We start from the raw sequence: 19,125 nt of genomic DNA, 5'->3' as shown, positions 1-19,125 counted from the left end.
CAAAGGAAAATCTGGAAGGTGGTGGCATACTTGAAAGACGTTGCAGGAATCGCATTTGCCGATACACAGTAAACTGTTGGCGCACAAACTACTCCAGGGGAAGACTTGTGCAGCAGGGTTCATGTCACATGCCAGGGGGGGTCATAACATGGGTAAACCCAGGATCAGGGATCTCTGTGCAGACCTTTGAAATAGATCCTAACAGCAGGTTTGTGATAATTAAATGTCAGAAAGAAGGACTTGACATTAAGGTTATCAATGTGTATGGGCCCAATCATGATGATCCGCAGTTTTATAATCGCCTTGGTACCACTCTGCTTCGAGACCGGTATGCCCCCATGACAACAGGAGGGGACTTTAACTGCATTTTGGACCCCAGAAAGATCGCTCCTAGGGTCTTTCACGCCACCGCTCGGCAATGGCGGGGGCTATTCTAGAGCTTACGGATGGACTAGACTTGTTGGATGTATCTAGGTCCCTTTTCCCTGGCACTGCATGCTACACCCACTACTCTGCACCACATGACACCCACATGAGCATAGACTACTGGCTCGTATCTAAAGGTCTGGCCGGGCAACTTAAGGGAAGCTCCCTAAACTCACGCCCTCTTTCTGATCACTCCCCAATTCAACTAGACCTGAGCTGCCCGGTAAGGCATATACCAGCATTCCTCTGGAGATTCCCCCATACTCCCTTATGGATCCAGTATTCACAGCTGAAATCTCAGCAGACATGAAGTTGTATTTTGAAAAAAACATAGGATCTTTTAATAATTTTAATAATTTTGCTACCATCTGGGAAGCCTTAAAGGTTTATACCCGAGGCATAGTAATAGCTAAGCACTATGGAGTCCTGAGATCACTGAGGGGCAGATTATCTAAATTAGAAAAGGATATTCTTGGCCTCGAGCAAAAGTTCCATTCGACTGGGGATGCCAAGCTACCAGGTGAAATTAAGGCGGCACTTGAGGACTTTCAAGACACTGCTGACAGGGAGGTCAAGCACATGGGCAAATATACCACAGCCAGGGTGTATGGGGAGAGAGACCAACCACGAGCACGAGCATAGCTGCGCCCCAAACAAGAAGTGGATACTATTTCGGAAATAATTGATGAGCAGGGACAGATTTTAAGTGGTAGTCCGGATATAGCGGGTAAATTTCATAGGTACTACACACAATTATATACCTCTCAGATTCCCCCTGACGCAGACGCTATTTGGGATTACCTGGAGCACATCCAGATGACCTGGTTGACGAACGCACATAGATAGTACCTCATGTTCCCTGTTACCCCAGGAGAGGTGAAGGCGGCAATTAAATCAATGCAAATAGGCAGCGCCCCTGGCATTGACAGTCTCACAGTATTATTTTATAAAACGTTCCAGGACCAGCTGGTCCCCCATCTCATAACCCTGTATGAACACATGGCTCAAACAGGGAGTATGCCCCTACTATAAGAGAAGCATTGATAGTCATGTAACTGAAGCCTGGGAAATCTCCAAATGATTGTTCCTCGTACAGGCCTCTATCCCCGATTAATAATGACACGAAGATTTACGCCAAAATACTAGCGAACTGATTAGCCACGCTGATGGTGCGCCCGGAGCAGGCGGGATTTGTTTCACGGCGCAGCCTCACCTCGAACCTGCGCGCTATATTTGGCACTATTCAGAGGCTGGATCCTGGGGTTAAAGAAGCCGGGATTTTTTGGGGATGCCGAAAAGGCATTTGACTCTGCAGAATGGGCCTTCATGAAGGGCGGCTTGCAAAATAGGAGTTGAGGATATTGTTATTCAATTAGTAATGACCCTTTAGGCTCAACCTACAGCTCGGGTTAGACTAGGCAGAGAAGTGACTGCTCCAATAACCATTGCCAGAGGGACTTGTCAGGGTTGTACTTTGTCTCCACTGCTTTACGCCTTAGTTGCTGAATCCCTCGCGTGCACATGTGGGAGTACCATGGGCACAGGGGTCTGGGTTTCCCAGGATATCGCTTGATAATCTCTGCATATGCGGACGACACTCTGTTGTATGTCTGTGACCCAAAAAGCAACATTAACCCAGTTCTCACTGAGTTCGTCCAGTTTGGGAGTTTGTACGGACTCCAAATTAACTGCGCAGATTGATGATAAAGCTGGCATGGGCAGGGAAACAGCCTAGGGTCCAGTGGAACATACTGAATCTCCTGTATGCGGTTGGGGCCCCAGATTTAGAACTCTACTACAGGGTAGCTCAGGCCTCTCATGCATATCACTGGCTACATGGACCTCCCAATCTGCCATACCTGTTGCTCAAGCAGAATGCTGCCGCCCCCTTAATCTCTTAGTTCCTATTCACTCCTCAGGTCCACAGGCATGGGATCGCAGACGCCTTAAACTCTACAGTGCATGCCTGGGGCAGGCTACTTAACTCAAGGTCGGGGGCACTCATGTACTTGCCACTCATGCTGCTTGATTGGTGTGTCTAGCTCCCGACGTTTGGGGACCGGTCTGTCCTTCGTTCGATGAGGCACATAGGTCTAATAGGTCTAAATACGTTGGGGGACTTTCATCACGGTGGGTCATTACGTAAGTGGGAGGCCTGTACTGCAGGCTTGCAGGGGCATTTGTCACTAGACAGATTCCAGTTTCTTAGGGTCAGGCATACATGGAAACAGCTGCTGGGTGACGACCTATGTTATCAAAGCTAACTCACCAGCCAAACTTATTACAAGCTTATTCTCCATGGCTCAAGAATCGAGGAAACTCCAGTTAAGCAGGGCGAGAGTGGAATGGCAAATAGACCTGCACATGATAATTGATGACAAGTGGTGGAAGTACTGCTGTGAGGCTACGAAAAGTGTTCCTGAATGGCAGGCATCGTCTGATCCACTTTAAATTTATCAATAGAGTTTACTACATACCTAGAAGGCTGGCGAGGTATGGGCTGAGAGAAACAACACAGTATGAGAGATGTTATGGAGCCAGAAGCTGGGTTTTATCACGTAGCCTGATCCTGTCACAGAATCTTGATATTCTGGTAGACAGTGTTTGCAACTCTTAGCGAGATAGTCAGGCATCGCCTCACACCTAACCCTCTGGTTGCGCTTTTGGGGTATGATCGAGAGATTCAGCCCAACTGCATGAAATTGGTAGCAATGGGGTTGCTATTGGCTAAACACAGTATTGCAATGTGCTGGGCGCAAAAGGGCCAACCCGGCGCATTAAAGCCTGGAACTCGGACATGCTACTTTGCAATACATAATCTAATGCATAAATTAACTTCTTCCCCAGCAGTGTTGACCTAAGGGTATTTGGGGTCTACACCAGCAACATTGAACAGGATTGAGTTTGGGAGAGACCGAGAGGGCTTAGAGGTGAAAGGGCTATGACTGGTCAATAGTTATAGGTAGTCTAAGGTGTAACAACAGTATGTACCTTGCTGCTCTGGAGAGGCATTATAAGCGCTGTCCCCCTGGGACTGCCCCTGCGCCAACGTGTAACTGAGCAAATATAGCTATGTGAGCAATCTTCTCCTGCATATACGTGATGTATAAGGTCACAGCATGTCTTGTATACCAATGATTTGTCTCGCCGGGCGGGCGTTTCGAAAAGTTTAATTGTTATTGTAGTTTTTTGCACAGGAAATAACAGTATGTAATAACAGTTGCAAGCTGTGTATCAAGTGCATAAATGTTATAAATACACTTTAAAAAAGTGTGCTGGGTATGCCTAGACGTGCCACTGTCACTGTGTCACTAGAACCAAGCTATACATGGATGTAGAGCCCATGACAAAGATAAAACCAGTCCTGGGCTGCTTGTGTTCAGGAATTACCTGGCCTGACACACAGGGTCAAGACTGATCTGCATATGGCTGGGTACACAATGAGGTGGCATGGTGGACGAAAAAAAAGATGGATTGGGTTGTACCCGAGCGATTGCCAATGCCTGAGATTGATTCAAGTATTTCTTTCATCAAATTGTTGTTTTTGAATGATGTTAAAGGGCAGACATGATGCCCCTCATGGTTGTTTCGAAAGTTTTTAAATCTTTTATTGGGCTAGTATTTTAATCTTATTATTGGTCTAACTTGTGCCTGTGATGATATTGTTTACTTTAATTATTGTTGTTGTTCCTGCTCCAAAAAACCTGCGAGACGTTTTTTCACACTCTACAAATAAAATAATTAAATCAAATAAAGTTATTCAATGACAGGCTTTCTCTTGAGATCTGTATTTTTTCCAACAGATATTTATGTGACTTGTTAACTGTATAGTACTCTGTTCTTTGTCAATCCTTGTTGGAAACTGAAATAACCTTTCCCGACCTTTATCTGAGGAGAACTTTTCAGGTTTTACCCAGTGAAGTAACGTGTTAAGTTCTTCAAGCAAACTTTTTTCATGACCTACGGAACACTAAGGCCGCAAGGAAGTATCGAGGATAACTGTAATCTTGCATGATGTTGTGTTACGCCATTTACAGCTTTTTGCACAAATTTGTGCTTATTCGGTTAGTGCAAAGTCATTGTCGGTGCCTTTCCAGAGCCACATGGCTATCCATATGATTAATAAAAAAGTGACTTGGACTACAACCCACACTTTTTATTAACGGTATGGATTGGATATTTGTAGAGTAATTATTGTGGGGTTTTTTCATGTCCTACTTGCGAATAGAATTGAGTGAACTATTTCTGGTTGTCATTGCTGTTGTTCAACTGGATCCTATATACTCGAAGGGCATATGAGGAAGAAGAAGCTAATGGGCATAAAGAAGTTGCAGGGTCATGCTGGAGTTGTGGTCAGGCCTTTTTTCCGCCAATGCACGTGTGCTGTTTTTCACTTTGAAGGTTGGGCACCAAAGGCATATGAAGGAAGAAAAGAAGTGACATTGAAGGGTTCAAGTACATATCTTGATATGGTGTACTTAACATTTAAAAATAAAATGGTGGTTGAGGGGTAAGATTTATCTTGTGGTGTTTTAGAGCATTGAACATGCCACTATTAAAAATGGTAATTCGAAGCAGCAGATTAATTCAAATAGGCCAGGAAACATATTACTGCCCATTTCCTGGACTCCAGCAGTCAGGATAGAGTGTTCTGTCTTTATCTGCTTCTAGGTTTCCATCTAATAAGGATGGTAACATGGCTGGTTTGTAAACTATACTTAAGATTACCAACTCAGTGGAATAACCTAAAACTGAAGGATGATGGGCTGTGAATAAACTTCCAACAGTTTAAGAAAGGACCCTGAGAACATGGTGGAATAGACAAAGTGTATGAAAACAACACATAGCAGAATGTGGAGAATAAAAGATAAAGTGAAAGTATAACCAAAACACTGCAACCCAGAATGAATTAGAGGGCAATGCCAAATCAGGAGATTTTTTTTTATGCATGTGATGTTTTTTTACTTTCTCCTAATTAGATTGTAATATGGTTTTATTTAGATTGTAATATGGTTTTGTTCTTATGGTTCCATGTAAAGAGATCCAATGCTCCCTGTTGTGAATACACTATGAAAATCTTTCAACCAAAGAGATAATTGTTTGACTGTCTGTGATTTCTTTCAGTTTATTGCTTTGTTATTGTTGCAGGGTTAGAGAATAAAGATTCTCCTGCAGGAACACTCCGCTCTGGGGTTGGTGTTCTCAAGATGGGACGATTTCAGGTAAGAGCAACTTATTCTATTTTTAGGATCTGACTTGATAGCGCAGCCGTCGCCAAACAATAATGTAAGCCTTACCAGAGATATTGGGAGCCAGGAGTACATGTCTTGATTGGGCAGACATTGTGTGCTTCCACACAAAAATTGCTTGCCCTCCACATAACTGAGATCATTTTGTTTATTTATCCAGCTGCCTAAGCTTGACCTTACCACGCACACATTACATTAGAATTCTGTTGAATTGTCTTAGATAATCGATGTTGTTTTTCTCTGGCAGCAGCACAGTTGGGAGGAGATTTTTAGGTCTGGCTTGACAGTGCATCGGTCATCTGACCTTTCAACCAACAGCAATATTATTCTACAGTTCTTTGCTTCCACACAAATACATATATATTCCTGTACTATTTACTTGTAATGCTTCAAATTACCATGCAACATTACTTTAAAGCCAGACATATAGGCATCGCCAATGGTTCTTATGTAAATTGTTTTAGCAAGCGTTGGGATTCTACTGAAAATCCCAAACATCAAGGAAAGACAACTGTGTAGGAGGCCCTTTGTCTCAGTCACACCATTTAGGAGTGCCTAATTTCCCCCCAGAAAATGCCATTCGGGAATCCAAGGCGGAGAGGAATATTTTCCTTGATTCCAGATTTGCAGCTACATGGCCATAGTTAAGTGAAAGTGCCAGAAAGGATGATTTCCGTTTGTCTTCCGTGGACCCTTCGCTGACAACATGAGTGGTCTCTCAAATTGCATGCTTCACCATCACTGTTTTCAAGAGGCGTGTGGAGAAGTGCCAGATGTTGGTTTTTGAGGCATATGTCAAAATGCTTTTCATTGTTGAGGCATGATGCCTGCTAAGTATCAGAACCTCAAGGATGAGCTTCAAACAAGGTCCCTGTGATCTGTGACTCACAGATCTGAACCCTCAAAATATGGTTCATGGCACTGGCTGCTTCAAAACTAGGTCAGCTTTACCTGAGCCTAGCAACAGCAGTGGACCATTCCCACTGAGCTTAGATATCATAATCCATAGTTGTCAGAGCCTACTCATCTTTTTCACTGTTATGAGAAGGGCACCCTGCAAGAGAAGACTTAGTCCTCATGATGCAGTTGGAAGTCTATAAGGTTAACTCACTTCCCATTTGGGCCACATAGATTCTCCTGCAAAATTTATTCACACAATCTTAGGATTTCACTCTCTATTTTTACCTCTGATGATGTCCCCATGTTTAATGACCAGGGCCACATTTGAAACCTTTAATTTTAGACCCCCCAACGTCGAATATCCTTGTAGTGCCTATGTCTTCTTTTTGTTTGCTTCCAGGTCTTTTGCAACTACTCTGAAAGTTTTTCTGCCTCCTATATCTTAGAATGGCTCAGAAGAAATACAGGGCTCTGAGGTTGGATCCTCCTTTTTTTAGTAAATGCTCCACCTTCAGATTTACTTATAGTATTGGCATCACAGAATAAGTTACCATCGTCTTCCTACTACATAGCTTGTCCAGAAAAGGAGATAAGACATATGGATGTTGTAGTGAAAAACGTGTTGTTTACCACATCAGTGAGAGCTGAAAGTGCCACAGGAATGTTTTACAAGTATGACAAGTAATTATGGGAGTTACTTGAGCATCTCATTGGCTACCCAGAGATATTGCATGAAGGATATATTCTGTCAAAATGGAGCATGAATGCTCAGAAAATAACCAAGGAATATATTTAAAACTGGATATTGTCATGCTGTTGCCATGTGGACAGCTCACAGGATGAGACTTGCAGACACTGTGGTGAGTGACCCACTAAAACTCTGATTGCGCAAATCTAAAAAAAAAAGTCAGTATGTGGACACAACACAGTTGATGAAATCATATAGAAGAAGACATTCAAAAGCATAGGTTTCGAGGAGTAATAGTACGAGTTTAAAAAGATTCTAAAAAAGGAAATTTAAGGAGGTATTCATTAAAGACCTGTTCAAACATCCTGTCATCATCAAGCACAGAAGTTATCAGAAAATTAAACCCGGGATAATCTGCCATCGTCACCAGCTTGAAAACTCCAGCAACCTAATGTAATGACCTGGTCCCTTCGGTTTTGAGAACCTAGGTGGGTGTAGGCTCAGAAACCAGTTTTCAGTGTGGCAATATTGACAAAAGATAAAAGGGTGCCCAAAATTTCCAGAATGGATGTTTCACAAATTGGAGTGTGTTCCTGACTATCATGCTGCTACAATTTGAGTGGTAGGTTTTCTCCAGGCAAAAAATGCAATTGAAAAAGGCACCAAATCACAGAAGGACAAATGACTTTGCGAAAGATACTTTCTTTTAGGGAAGAAGATTCCAGCTCTTTGTGGTGTGACAACCAGCGAACTAATGGATGAATAAAAAATGTTAGCGTTCGAGCACTTTTGACCGAAGGAGGCTAGATGTATCTTTTCATATTCCGGTTTACAAAAAAAAAAGATGAGCTGTTCTTGAGACTTGTAATAAACAGACCTGTTCAAGCAGTGTGTGGCTGTAGATGCACGTGTGTTGCATACTTCTGCCATCGCGAACATGACCCATCCGGGTATCAGAGCACTGTACACAAAGCATGCGGGATAAACTGGGAAAGGTAGCAAATTGAACATGTAGGTAGACAGGTAAGTAGTAACACAAGAACAATAATCAAGGTAATAGACGGTAACATGCAGAACAAATGCATCATTGAACGTTAAAACAAAGCTGTAGACCAGAAGTAAGTTATTACGGATGGCTCATTGCTGATAGCTATTCAGGAGCAACCCTTTGACTTCTTTTATGAATGTGGCAATTGAGAAGTTAGATCCGATTTCGGGAGGAAGAGCATTCAAAATTCTCAGAGCAACACCAGAGAAGGCTTGGTTATAAGTTCTCTTCTTATTGAATATTTGTGGTTTCAGCAGTAATTATTAGAGCTTCATAAGAATTGATTCACGCCAGATAGTTCAAGTTTTTTTGCCAGGTAAATTGAAGTGTTATGGTGGAGCGCTTTGTGCTTCAAGCAGGCTATCTTGAAACAAATCTTTGCTTTGAAGGGGGGCCACTTGAGATTAATTAAGTCTGGTGTGATGTGCACACATTTTCTTGAGCCTGTGATGCGTCTGGCAGCAGAGATTAGAGTAGCCCTTAACGGGGATAGTTTGGCTTTGGGAAGTCCAGCCAGGGTAACTATTACATCATCTAAACAGGAGATAACTAAGGTTTGGACAGGAAGTAAGAGTTTAATTTTCCTTAACGTGTTAAGTTGGTGATTAGCTTCTCTTGTTGTTCCACTGATGTGGTCATGCATATTCAGGTGTTTGTCCAGAGTTATGCCTAATGATCTAGTGGAATCTACAACATGAGGAGTACAATTGAGGGCCGTTAGTTGTTTGAGCCAGTCCTGAATGGGTGTAGAGTGGTTGCGAGGGGAAATCAGTAGGAATTCAGTTTTCAAGTATTTAGTATAAGGTGATGGTGAGTTAACCAAAGTTGAGAGTTAGGATGTCATCCTCTGTAGAAATGTTAATTAACTATTCTGTATCCTCTGCGTACATGTGGAAATGTATGTTCGATCGATTAGTTCATAATTTCGGTGTGAGGTTCCATTAACAAGTTGCAGAGCGTAGGTGATAGTGTAGATCTGTGAGGCACTCAAATTGAAACCGAGATACTGTTGGAGAGGGAAAGGTGGACTTGAACTCTTTGAGTTCTATTATGTAGGAATGAAGCAAACCAATTATAGACTGGTCCTGATATCCCCATCCTTTTTTCAAGTAGCTCAAGCAAGTTTTCATGTTTGACTGTGTCAAACGCCAAGGAAAGTTTGAGGATGAGTAGGCAACTTTCAATCTCTTCCAGTAGTCTCAAGGTGTCGTAAACCATGTTTGTTAGTGCAGTTTCAGTACTATGTTCTGATCGAATGCCTGCTTGATATTGGTCAAGGAGTTGAAATTGTTCAATGTGTGCGCATTTCTCAAATAGTTTGTCTAAAGTCATGATATTGGAAATAGGTCTGAAGTTTTTAGGATCAGTTAGGTCTGCATTTGGCTTTTTTGGGATGGGGAGACTTGTCCAACCCTGCGGTAATCCGGAATCAGTCCTTGCAAGAGAGATTCGCGGACAATTTTAGACCAGAGTGGGAGCTCGGAGGATATAAGTTCTTTGAAAAGATTGGCAGGGAGAGCATCATTGAAGTGATTTGAAGGTTTTAACCCCTTCAGTGCCCATGACGAGATAGTCTCGTCATGGAGCGCGGTTGCGCTGTGCCCATGACGAGACTATCTCGTCATGAACCCCGCCCGCTAATGAAAGGCCCGGCACAGGGCGGGGAAAGGGCGGGGCACTGAAGAGGTTAATTAAGATACAGTTTTGAGAAACTCTACATCGTCTGGGAGTATAAAGGTATTCCACGATGCCTGATTTTCAGGAGAGTAATATATAGAGCAAGAAGAAGGGGGACTCATCTGAGGTAGAGAAGAGGCAGTGGGCTGGGCTGGAGAGTACGTGTTTGGTGTGATGTGTAGTAGTTCTAGTTTGATCTTTCTTGTCTTTTCAATGAAGTGTCCAGAAAATGCCTCACTGCTAGGGGTTAAGTCATTGAGTGTAGAGTGTTGGTAAGTTGAGTGGTTAGCTAGCGGTTTGGTGATTTCAAACAATTTGTTTGACCTATTTTTGGCATGGTCGAACTGTGACCTAAAGGGAGCAGTTTTGGCTCTGCGGATATGTTTTTTTTATATGTACTTCTGGTCAACCTCAGCTGCTTGAGGTTTGTTATGGAGGGAGAGTTTCTCCATGACCTCCCTGCCTGCCTTAGTTTGCGTCTTTCATCATTAAGGGAGCAATTAACCCAGAATTTGGAAGGTTTGTTGGGAATTCTTTTGAGTTGTTCTGGAGCAATTGAGTTGAATATATTAGTCACGGTGTGGGTGTAGTGTTCTGTGAGGTCATCCAGATTTGTCAGGTTAGGAGGTGGAGGAAGTAGGTTTTAACTGATTCTGGTTAGTTCCTTTAAATTGATGTTCCTCAAGTCCTGTGACCATTGTTTAGCCTTATGAGGTTGTCTCTTGTCTGCACTTCACCCTTTCCAAGATGCGAAATGAAATTAGATAATGATCGTACCAATCACAGCGTGACTTGGCATCCAATTGAATAATGTTATCTCTAGCAATGATTAAATCAAGGGAGGATCCCTTGATGTGGGTAGGTTAATTGCAGGACTGGATGAAGTTTAGGTCGAGAGAGGAAGGCCTTGAAAGTGCACACTAAGGCATAATTTGTGGTGTTCCAGCGTAAGTTGAAATCACCTAGGAAGATATGATTAAGGGGTTGGTCAGAATTGAAAGCTATGGTCTCCCTTAATTGTTATACGAAGAAAAGATTGTCACCTGGGAGGTGATAGATCGTGTGGAGTATGCCAACAAGATTGTCGTTCCAGATTTCAGTGCCCAGGTGCTCACAAGTGGACATGGGATCTTTTTTCGTGTGTCTTAGTGTATGAGATGATCTAAAAATACAAGCTATGCCACCCCGCCTCTGAGTAACTGAGGCCTATCTAATCTGATGATGTCATAGTCCAGGGGAATTAGAATGTTTGCATTACAAGTTGATTTACTTCTTCGAATAAGCTTTGTGTCGTGGGATGATGTGTGATTCCTCCCTTAGTCTACTAACTGCATAGTCTCAGACTTCACCCTGAGATTGTTTTTTTCTGCATCGTGTTCGGAAGAGTTATGTAATGACTCTAAGATCGACTTGTTCCCCATCTCTCTCCAGCTCAGCTGTTCAGTAACTGTGACACAGACAACTGGAGAAAAATATTTTCAGTTCCACATTTGGCGAAGTGCGATAGAAATCAAGAAGGAAGATGATCATGCAACGATCTGGAGTCTTGGTTGATTTCTTCATCTCCAGTACAAAAACTCAGAGAATGTGCGCAGGTACGTGCTGATGGATTGAACACCCTTCCATTTTTACCCACAGTGCAAAACCAAGAGCCCTTTGACTGATCACCATGGCGTTTACAGGTTTTGCCTCTTCCTTGAGCACAATCAGGCCTCCTGTGAGTGTGACAAGAAAATGTTAAGGTACAAGAGGAAAAGGCATTGGGCGCATCTATGCCTACTAGATGCCTTTGGCGAACAGGACCGCTCGAGATCAAGACATAGGAGGCTGAACCCTCCGGAGTACCACTGCATCAACGGATGTCCAGTCTGCAGACTATCTTCAAGCGCATCCGCAGAGGGAGTTACTTGCGTGAACAACTTCGACCTCTGTGGGAACAAAGACAACAGGCAGGGTGGCCATGAATACTACCCCAGCGCAGAACACTGGTTGAAAGCCCGGCACATCTAAACGTCCTAGTGTAGAGGCAGAGTACTGCTCCCAAGGAAGTTGGGCATCCAGTTATGAACACTTGATGAAAAGAGCCTCTGTGTCTGATGTACAGCTGCCTTCGGGCTCCAGTCGACAACAGGACAAGATTTTGGAGTGGATCAGACTCCAGAGGAAGGGGTATGAGCACCACCACATCCCGACACCCTTGCCCATGAAGTCTCCCAAAGCTGCGACTTTAGGGCTAACACCTGTACCAAAGAAGCACTCTATGTTCAGTAAAAGACTCAACAGAAAGGTTAGCAGAGAAACTCTATGAAAGGCAAACAATACTTTTTATCCACTCAGATACCTGAAATATTTATTCAAATCCACCTCTGGGTTAAAACTCCTGTACTTTGACTTTGATCACTAATAAGCAAAGACTCACATTTGAAGAGTAATTAGCCATCGAGGAACCTCCTCTTCTATCGCCAAAAAGCCACAAGGACATACCATCAAACCCTCCTCCATTGCATTTTTTACCCAGGCAGTCACCTCCACCATCCTCTCTGCACTCGTATTCACCTCCTTCACCAGGGTCTCCAGCGTGTTCAGTCCACTCTTACTTTGACACCAGCATCTATTATCAGGATGGAGGACCATATGATCAACCGATGGATGTAGAGCGTGAGTTTAAGGCGTCTGCCAATGATCCTCTCTACAATAGAGGGCAAGTCCCTCCCCATTCCGCCCCCACCTCTCCTGATTCACATATCCATACAGCATGAAAACAGGCATACGCTCAGGCAACTGGGGACACTCCCTCTCCACATAAAGAATCCAAGTATATTGGCACTGCAGGGAAAATGTTCACAGTAGGGGACCGCTACACAGTGGTGAACCACCAACGGAGCAGTAGGATTACATCTAAGGGAATGTTCCAACAGGATGTAGCAATTGGTTGTCCTTGGGTCTGGTGTGGGGCATTGTGGACTTAGCCACTTGAAGAATAAAGAAATCTGGTCATGGTAGCAAAAGGCACTTTGCATTAATATTTTTGAGCGTACGTCTGCCCATTTACTTTTTGTGTCTTTCCGTGCTACCATGCAACTTAGCAGGTCAGTATTTTTTCATACTCTTCCATTCTATGCACGTCAAAAGTTCTCAAGCAGACAGTACTGTGTGATGATGATACTTATGATAGGTGGTCTCTATTCCTTTTTAACTGTCGCTGGAAATGTTCAGGAGTTGGACCCACACTGGATCTCCTGTTCTGGATGAGCTTGTGTCATTCTCATTGTCTGCATTCAATTGCTTCTATATAGAAATGTAAACTCAAGAAAAAGTCCTTAAAAGTCAAACAGTGTATTCCTGTGCCTTAAAATTGAAAAGGTTGTTACTATAGTCTCTTAAGAGTAACATAAGAACATACCACGAGGAGACCGTACTTCCCTAATTTACATTAACTTCACCTATCCAAGATTGCTTTCTATTTTTCCACCGTTAAGGATTATCTAAAGACAGTTACATAGACCTCAGGGTGAACAGCATACATGCTCATTGCACTTATGAACCCTACATGCCCTCCTGGTGGCACCAAAGTACTCCTCGGTTGTACCATCATTGTCTCTTCTTCCTGTATCATCTCTGATGTATTCTGCTGTCACCCCCCACCCTCTTCCTCTTGTGGTCAAACGTTGCCAACCTGTTGGAAGATGTTCTAGCACCACTTATTCTCAGCCACTCTTTGTTTATAGTTTGAGAGGGCGTAAAGATTTTCTAGAGGGTATTCAGAAAGTTGTCTGTCTTTTGAATCAGCACAAAAGGCATCATTACAACTTGGAAGGCTTCCTTCCTTGTAACTATCAGCTCAGTTTGCAGGGTCAGGCCCTATACTGTGATGTGCCTTGTCATGCGTTCTATAAGAACAAGGTGATTATGAGGAATCAGTCAAGCCTTCGATTGTCATATTTACATGTTATTCAAACCATTTAACATACCAACTTTCTCCAAAAATCGTATTTGGTGGAGATCATATGAGAATTTTGAAATTCTACTTCTTCTAGCATAAAGATCATAAAGAGTCAGAACATGTATGGTTAATTTATGGGCCTGTTAAAACTGGCTTAGCCACAACTAAATAGTTCATTTCTAGGTTGATAGTGTTTTGCACTTTACTTAAATGGCTAGAGGTCTCTTCCTGGCAGACTGTAAACTACACCCTAATAAGTGCAAAGCAGCTACAGTGACTTTAGTAACAAAAGTCGCTTTCCATTTAGAGGGTTTTCTACAGATTTACAAGGCAATATTGCTTTGTGTCTGAGTTCAAGGCTGATGCCCAGGCCGGCCAGTCGTCTTTATGGAAACTCTTTGAGTAGGTTTCATAATCCCTTGGCCAGTATTGCACTTTACATATGGAATAGGCTTGCTATTCAATTCATTGCCTTTGACTGGTAATGAGATTACTTTGGTTGAGAAGGAAAAATTACCTCTAATCCTAGTTGTCCTCTAGGAGAATCCTCTAAAGTAATGACCAACCCTATTTCCTTCCCTTTCAACTCTTGGAGTTATTGGTTCCAAGTAGTTTATTTTTCACATGCCCAGCAAACTTTCTAGTAAAAACACTTGTGTGGCAGAGTTACATGAAGCACCTGTTTTAGTCTATCTTGGTGAGATACTAGTTATTTCTGTTAGTGCGCCTTTAAGCACCCAGACAAAGGAAGATCAATGTCTGTAGTTCTGGCTTGAGCCATTTATTTTGATAAAAATTGTGTCAGCTTAGCCAATGCCAGAATATGTGCGCACTGTTATTTTTGTCAATACATTGCTTACTTTTGTTGGGCACATTTGTTTTGTGACTGTGATCTGGTTCATGGTCCAGAACACTGCATCACAATCTCTCAGAACTGACAAGGTTTTGATATTGCTCACATCTAAACTCTGCATACCATACCCTACCTGATGTTCTCCAGTGATTCCTAATATATCTTCCTAATAGCAACAACTATGTTCTTAGACTAAAGAAAATCAAGTATGGGATGTGCATTCTATTATCTGAAATCTTCGAGGAGGTTATTGTGCAGCTCAGGGTCCCACTAACGCTGAGTTTTAAAGTAACATATTGATGCATGTACCCCTTATATAGGTTTTTAAGGTGTTTGTTAAGACCGATGTTGACACACAAAGGACAGTGCCCAGAATATTTAATTGACATGTAGCGAGTGTCATACCTGCACAGTAATCTCAACTGTTCAGTTTCTGGGCTAAATAATGTTGTCTATCAAACTCTATTATTTAAAGATTGCTTTAGGGGGGGGGGGCAGTAGGACCCATTTCGTCGGAGCTCCGGACCCCCAAAGCCTTTCCAGCTGCCATCAATAAATCAATCAATCGTCATATCATTTGTAAAGCGCACTACTTACCCGTGAGGGTCTCAAGGCGCTGGGGGGAAGGGGAAAGTTGCTACTGCTCGAAAAGCCAGGTTTTGAGGAGTCTTCTGAAGGTCAGCAGGTCTTGGGTCTGCCATAGGTGGGTGGGGAGGGTATTCCAGGTCTTGGCGAGGTGGGAGAATGATCTGCCACTGGAGGTCGCTCTTTGGATGTGGGAAACTGTGGCGAGGGCGAGGCCGGCAGAGCGGAGCTGGCGGGTGAGGGTGTAGAAGCTGAGTTGTCTGTTGAGGTACGCTGGTGCGGTGTTGTGGAGTGCCTTGTATGCGTGGGTGAGGAGCTTGAAGGTTATCCTCTTGTTGATGGGGAGCCAGTGCAGGTCTCTAAGGTGGGGTGTGGCTGCGGCAAGGGATGTCGAGGATCAGGCATGCAGAGGCGTTCTGGATACGTTGCAGCCATCTCAGGAGTTTGGCCGAGGCTCCTGCGTAGAGGGCGTTTCCGTAGTCCAACCTGCTGCTGAGGGCCTGGGTGACCGTTCTTCTCGTTTCGGTGGGGATCCACTTGTAGATCTTACGGAGCATGCGGAGGGTGTTGAAGCGGGAGGAAGAGACGGCTTTGACCTGCTTCGTCATGAAGAGGGTGGAGTCGAGGATGACTCCTAGGTTGCGTGCGTGGTCGGTGGGTGTTGGAGCTGTCCCCAGTGTGATCGGCCACCATGAGTCCTCCCAGGCCGAAGGGGTGGATCCGAGGATGAGGACCTCCGTCTTGTCTGAGTTCAGCTTCAGTCGGCTGTTCCTCATCCATTCGGCGATGGCCTTCATTCCTTCGTGGAGGTTGGTTTTGGCGGTGTGGGGGTCTTTGGTGAGGGAGAGGATCCATCGCATCTGGGCTGCAGTTTTGCCCCCCTTGGCAGCTGATCAGTGACCTGAGCAACCTGGTGGCCTCGGGGGGGGGGGGGGGGGAGGTGGGGTGGGGGTGGGGGGGCTCTGCTTGTCTGTGGCACCCAACTGGTATCGACAAGCTGTGCCCTTGCCTTGCCCCGCGGATGGTGCTGTCACCATCTTGCCTGGGCCTGCTACCTCTGCAACCCGGGCCTTTGAGCCTCCAGACTGCGGAGGCCGACACCCAGGTGGTGAGCAGTCGCCAGAGAAACAGTGATTACAGCACAAGAATCACCTGGACCCCACGTGGCTTAAGGAGAGGGGGTTCGGGACAGGGAAGCCATCAGCATCAGGGCGGTCCAAACCTGGAAATTGGTGATGCGAGCTTTGACGGTCCGACACTCCCAACCTGCATCCTCCCACAGTGTGTTGCCTACCTGGTAGCTGGCGGTCCCCTGGGCTGCCAAAGCGGGTGCCCCAAGACAACCTCGGGCGGTTCCACAACGAGAGGGAAGACCTGGTCCGTTGTGCTTGGTGAGGCGACCTCCACTGAGCAAGCTACAGACCAACGCTAAGGGGGGTCCCTGCTTAAGCCCGGGAACATGGAGAGCCCTGTGACTAAGGAGTAGGAGCCTGATCCAGCTCTCCCCAGTCCCCCTCCACGCTGCCTCACAGAGCAGAGCCTACGTTACCAGGGTACCGTGCTGACCCCTGCAGGGTGACTTGCTCTACGCGGGAGTCCTGGTCAAGTGCACTCAAGGTAGAGTGGTCTCCACCCTGGGGTGGAGAGCCCTCTACCTCTTGTGCACAAACTGCCGCGACAATTCAGTGAGACAGGCAGCGCGGAAGAAGACTGAGCAGAGCTACGCTCTAGGCCCTGAAGGTGAGAGAGGGCCAACTGCAAATCTGGGGTGAGCGAATACAGTGCGCTGCCAGTGTACTGTGCCTACACGCTGCTGCAGCTTCTATATTTTGGAGCTCCTGCAGTGTCTTGTCGACACATGTTGCAGCATCTGCCTGCTGTGCCGGCCTGCCGTGTTTGTCCTGGCTAGGGATTTTTCATTGTTCTCCCATGTCCACAAGTAATATTCACATATCGACTATTACTTCCTCACTTACCCCCTGTTACAGGATCTTGACCCCTCTCACTAAACACCGGCTGGCCCTCCTGCTGGGTCAACTACAGGAGCACTGCACTAATAAGGCGGAACGTACCCTCCATGCACTCAAACAAAAATACTACAAGGATGGTAATAAAGTGGGGACTCTCTTGGTGTTCTAACTCTGGCAGCAATGGGCTCATGCTCACATCCCAGGGATTCACACGGTCCCCGGAATATGGGCAACCTCCAACACGGATAAACAAGCGTTTCATGACATCGAACAAGCACTCTATGCTAGCAAGGAGGCCCCTCTGGACGTAGTTGCCAACTAGTTGGCGAGTTGTCAATGGGACCCCCTTGACAGTGCTTACACGGATCTGCTTGAGGACCCGATATCCTCAGAGGAGCTCCAGCGGGCCCTCAAGAGCCTTCCCCCTGGTAAGACCCTTGGGCCTGATGGCCTGCCTGTAGCTTTCTACCGCAAATTTCTCCTGCAAATGCAAGACCAACTGCTGGCCCTGATTACCACTTTCACTGCTGCTTCAGGACTCACCTCCACTATGTCCGAGGCTGAGATCTCTTTGATCCCAAAAATGGCCAAAATGCCTCATGTCGTCCTATACACAAAACTTTATACCAAAATCTGAGCTAGCAGGCTGGAGCTCTAGCTCCCGTGTCTTATAGACACGGATCAGGTCGGCTTCATCAACAGACAGGCCATGGACAATATCCGCCGTCTGGCCAACTTAGTGGAGAAATTCCACCGCCACGCTATCCCGGCCTGCCTTCTCTCACTGGACGCGGAGTAGGCCTTTGATAGGGTCAGTTGGCCGTTCTTGAAGGCCATACTCCATAAGGAAGGAAGGAAAAGAGCATTTATAAAGCGTGATGGCTACCCTAAGGTGTCCCAGCGCTGTATGAAACTGTGTGTGCGTAAAACAGGAAGGCGACTTAATCTGAGATATTGAACAGCCGCGTTTTTAGCCCTTTCCGAAAAGATAAGTGGTTAGGTTCTGAGCGTAAGTGAAAAGGAAGAGAGTTCCAGAGTTTGGACGAGTTGTAAGAGAACAACCGGCCACCAGATCTGGCTCTCTTAGTTTTTGGCACTGAGGTCAAAAACATGGAAACTGATCTGAGATGTCTAGTGGGAAGGTGGTGGGAGATCAGGGAGTGGTTGATGGGGGCGCCGGTTTTCCAAAAGGCACGATGAGCGATACATAGGCTCTTGAAAGATATTCTTTCCTGATTGGGAGCCACTGAAGCTTCCTTAGTTCAGATTTGACTGACAGATGACGAGGAATCTGTAAAAGAATTTGTGCTGCGCAGTTCTGAATGACCTGGAGCTTTTTAAGAGTAGCCTGGGGAGCCCCCAAATAGAGGGCATTCCCAAAATCTAAACGAGAGAGTATGAGGCCTTGGGTCACGATTTGTCTGGCTTTAAAGGGAAGTAGGGGAAGGATTTTGCGGATAAGCCTAAGAATACCAACACAGGTAGCTGAGAGTTTGGCCGCCTGGTGGGTAAAGTTAAGAGACTTATCCAGCCAGATACCCAAACTCTTAATTGAGTCCTTGGGGGGGAGGGGGGGAAGCTGGTCCAAGGCAAATTGGCCAGAAGGAGTTATTGATGGAGTTGGAAGAGTTGCCCAAGAACATCATCTCTGTCTTGTCTCCATTTAATTTGAGGCAAGATGAGGTCATCCAAGAAGCCACTGCTTCTAAGCAATCCCTCATGTTGTTATTTGTCTGTATGTGGGTTTGATTTAAGGCTACCACTAGCTGGGTGTCGTCTGCATAAG

The 19,125-nt window shown here is 45.0% G+C and overlaps 1 protein-coding gene across 10 annotated transcripts in view; it reads left to right on the top strand.

Annotated features, from left to right (window-relative positions):
- The window catches only part of WNK1 (WNK lysine deficient protein kinase 1), a 1,135,119-nt gene that overhangs the window by 989,705 nt on the left and 126,289 nt on the right, over window positions 1-19,125 (top strand). For all 10 annotated transcript variants that reach the window (XM_085652258.1, XM_085652261.1, XM_085652257.1 and 7 more), the window contains one exon: window positions 5,575-5,648. In XM_085652258.1, the coding sequence (XP_085508384.1) occupies window positions 5,575-5,648 (74 nt within the window). The remainder of the gene's footprint in view (window positions 1-5,574; window positions 5,649-19,125) is intronic.

This window comes from Triturus cristatus, chromosome 4_1 (genome assembly GCF_964204655.1).
Source record: "Triturus cristatus chromosome 4_1, aTriCri1.1, whole genome shotgun sequence".
In the NCBI taxonomy this organism is placed as follows: domain Eukaryota; kingdom Metazoa; phylum Chordata; class Amphibia; order Caudata; family Salamandridae; genus Triturus; species Triturus cristatus.
This window is presented reverse-complemented; position numbering and strand designations above follow the sequence as displayed.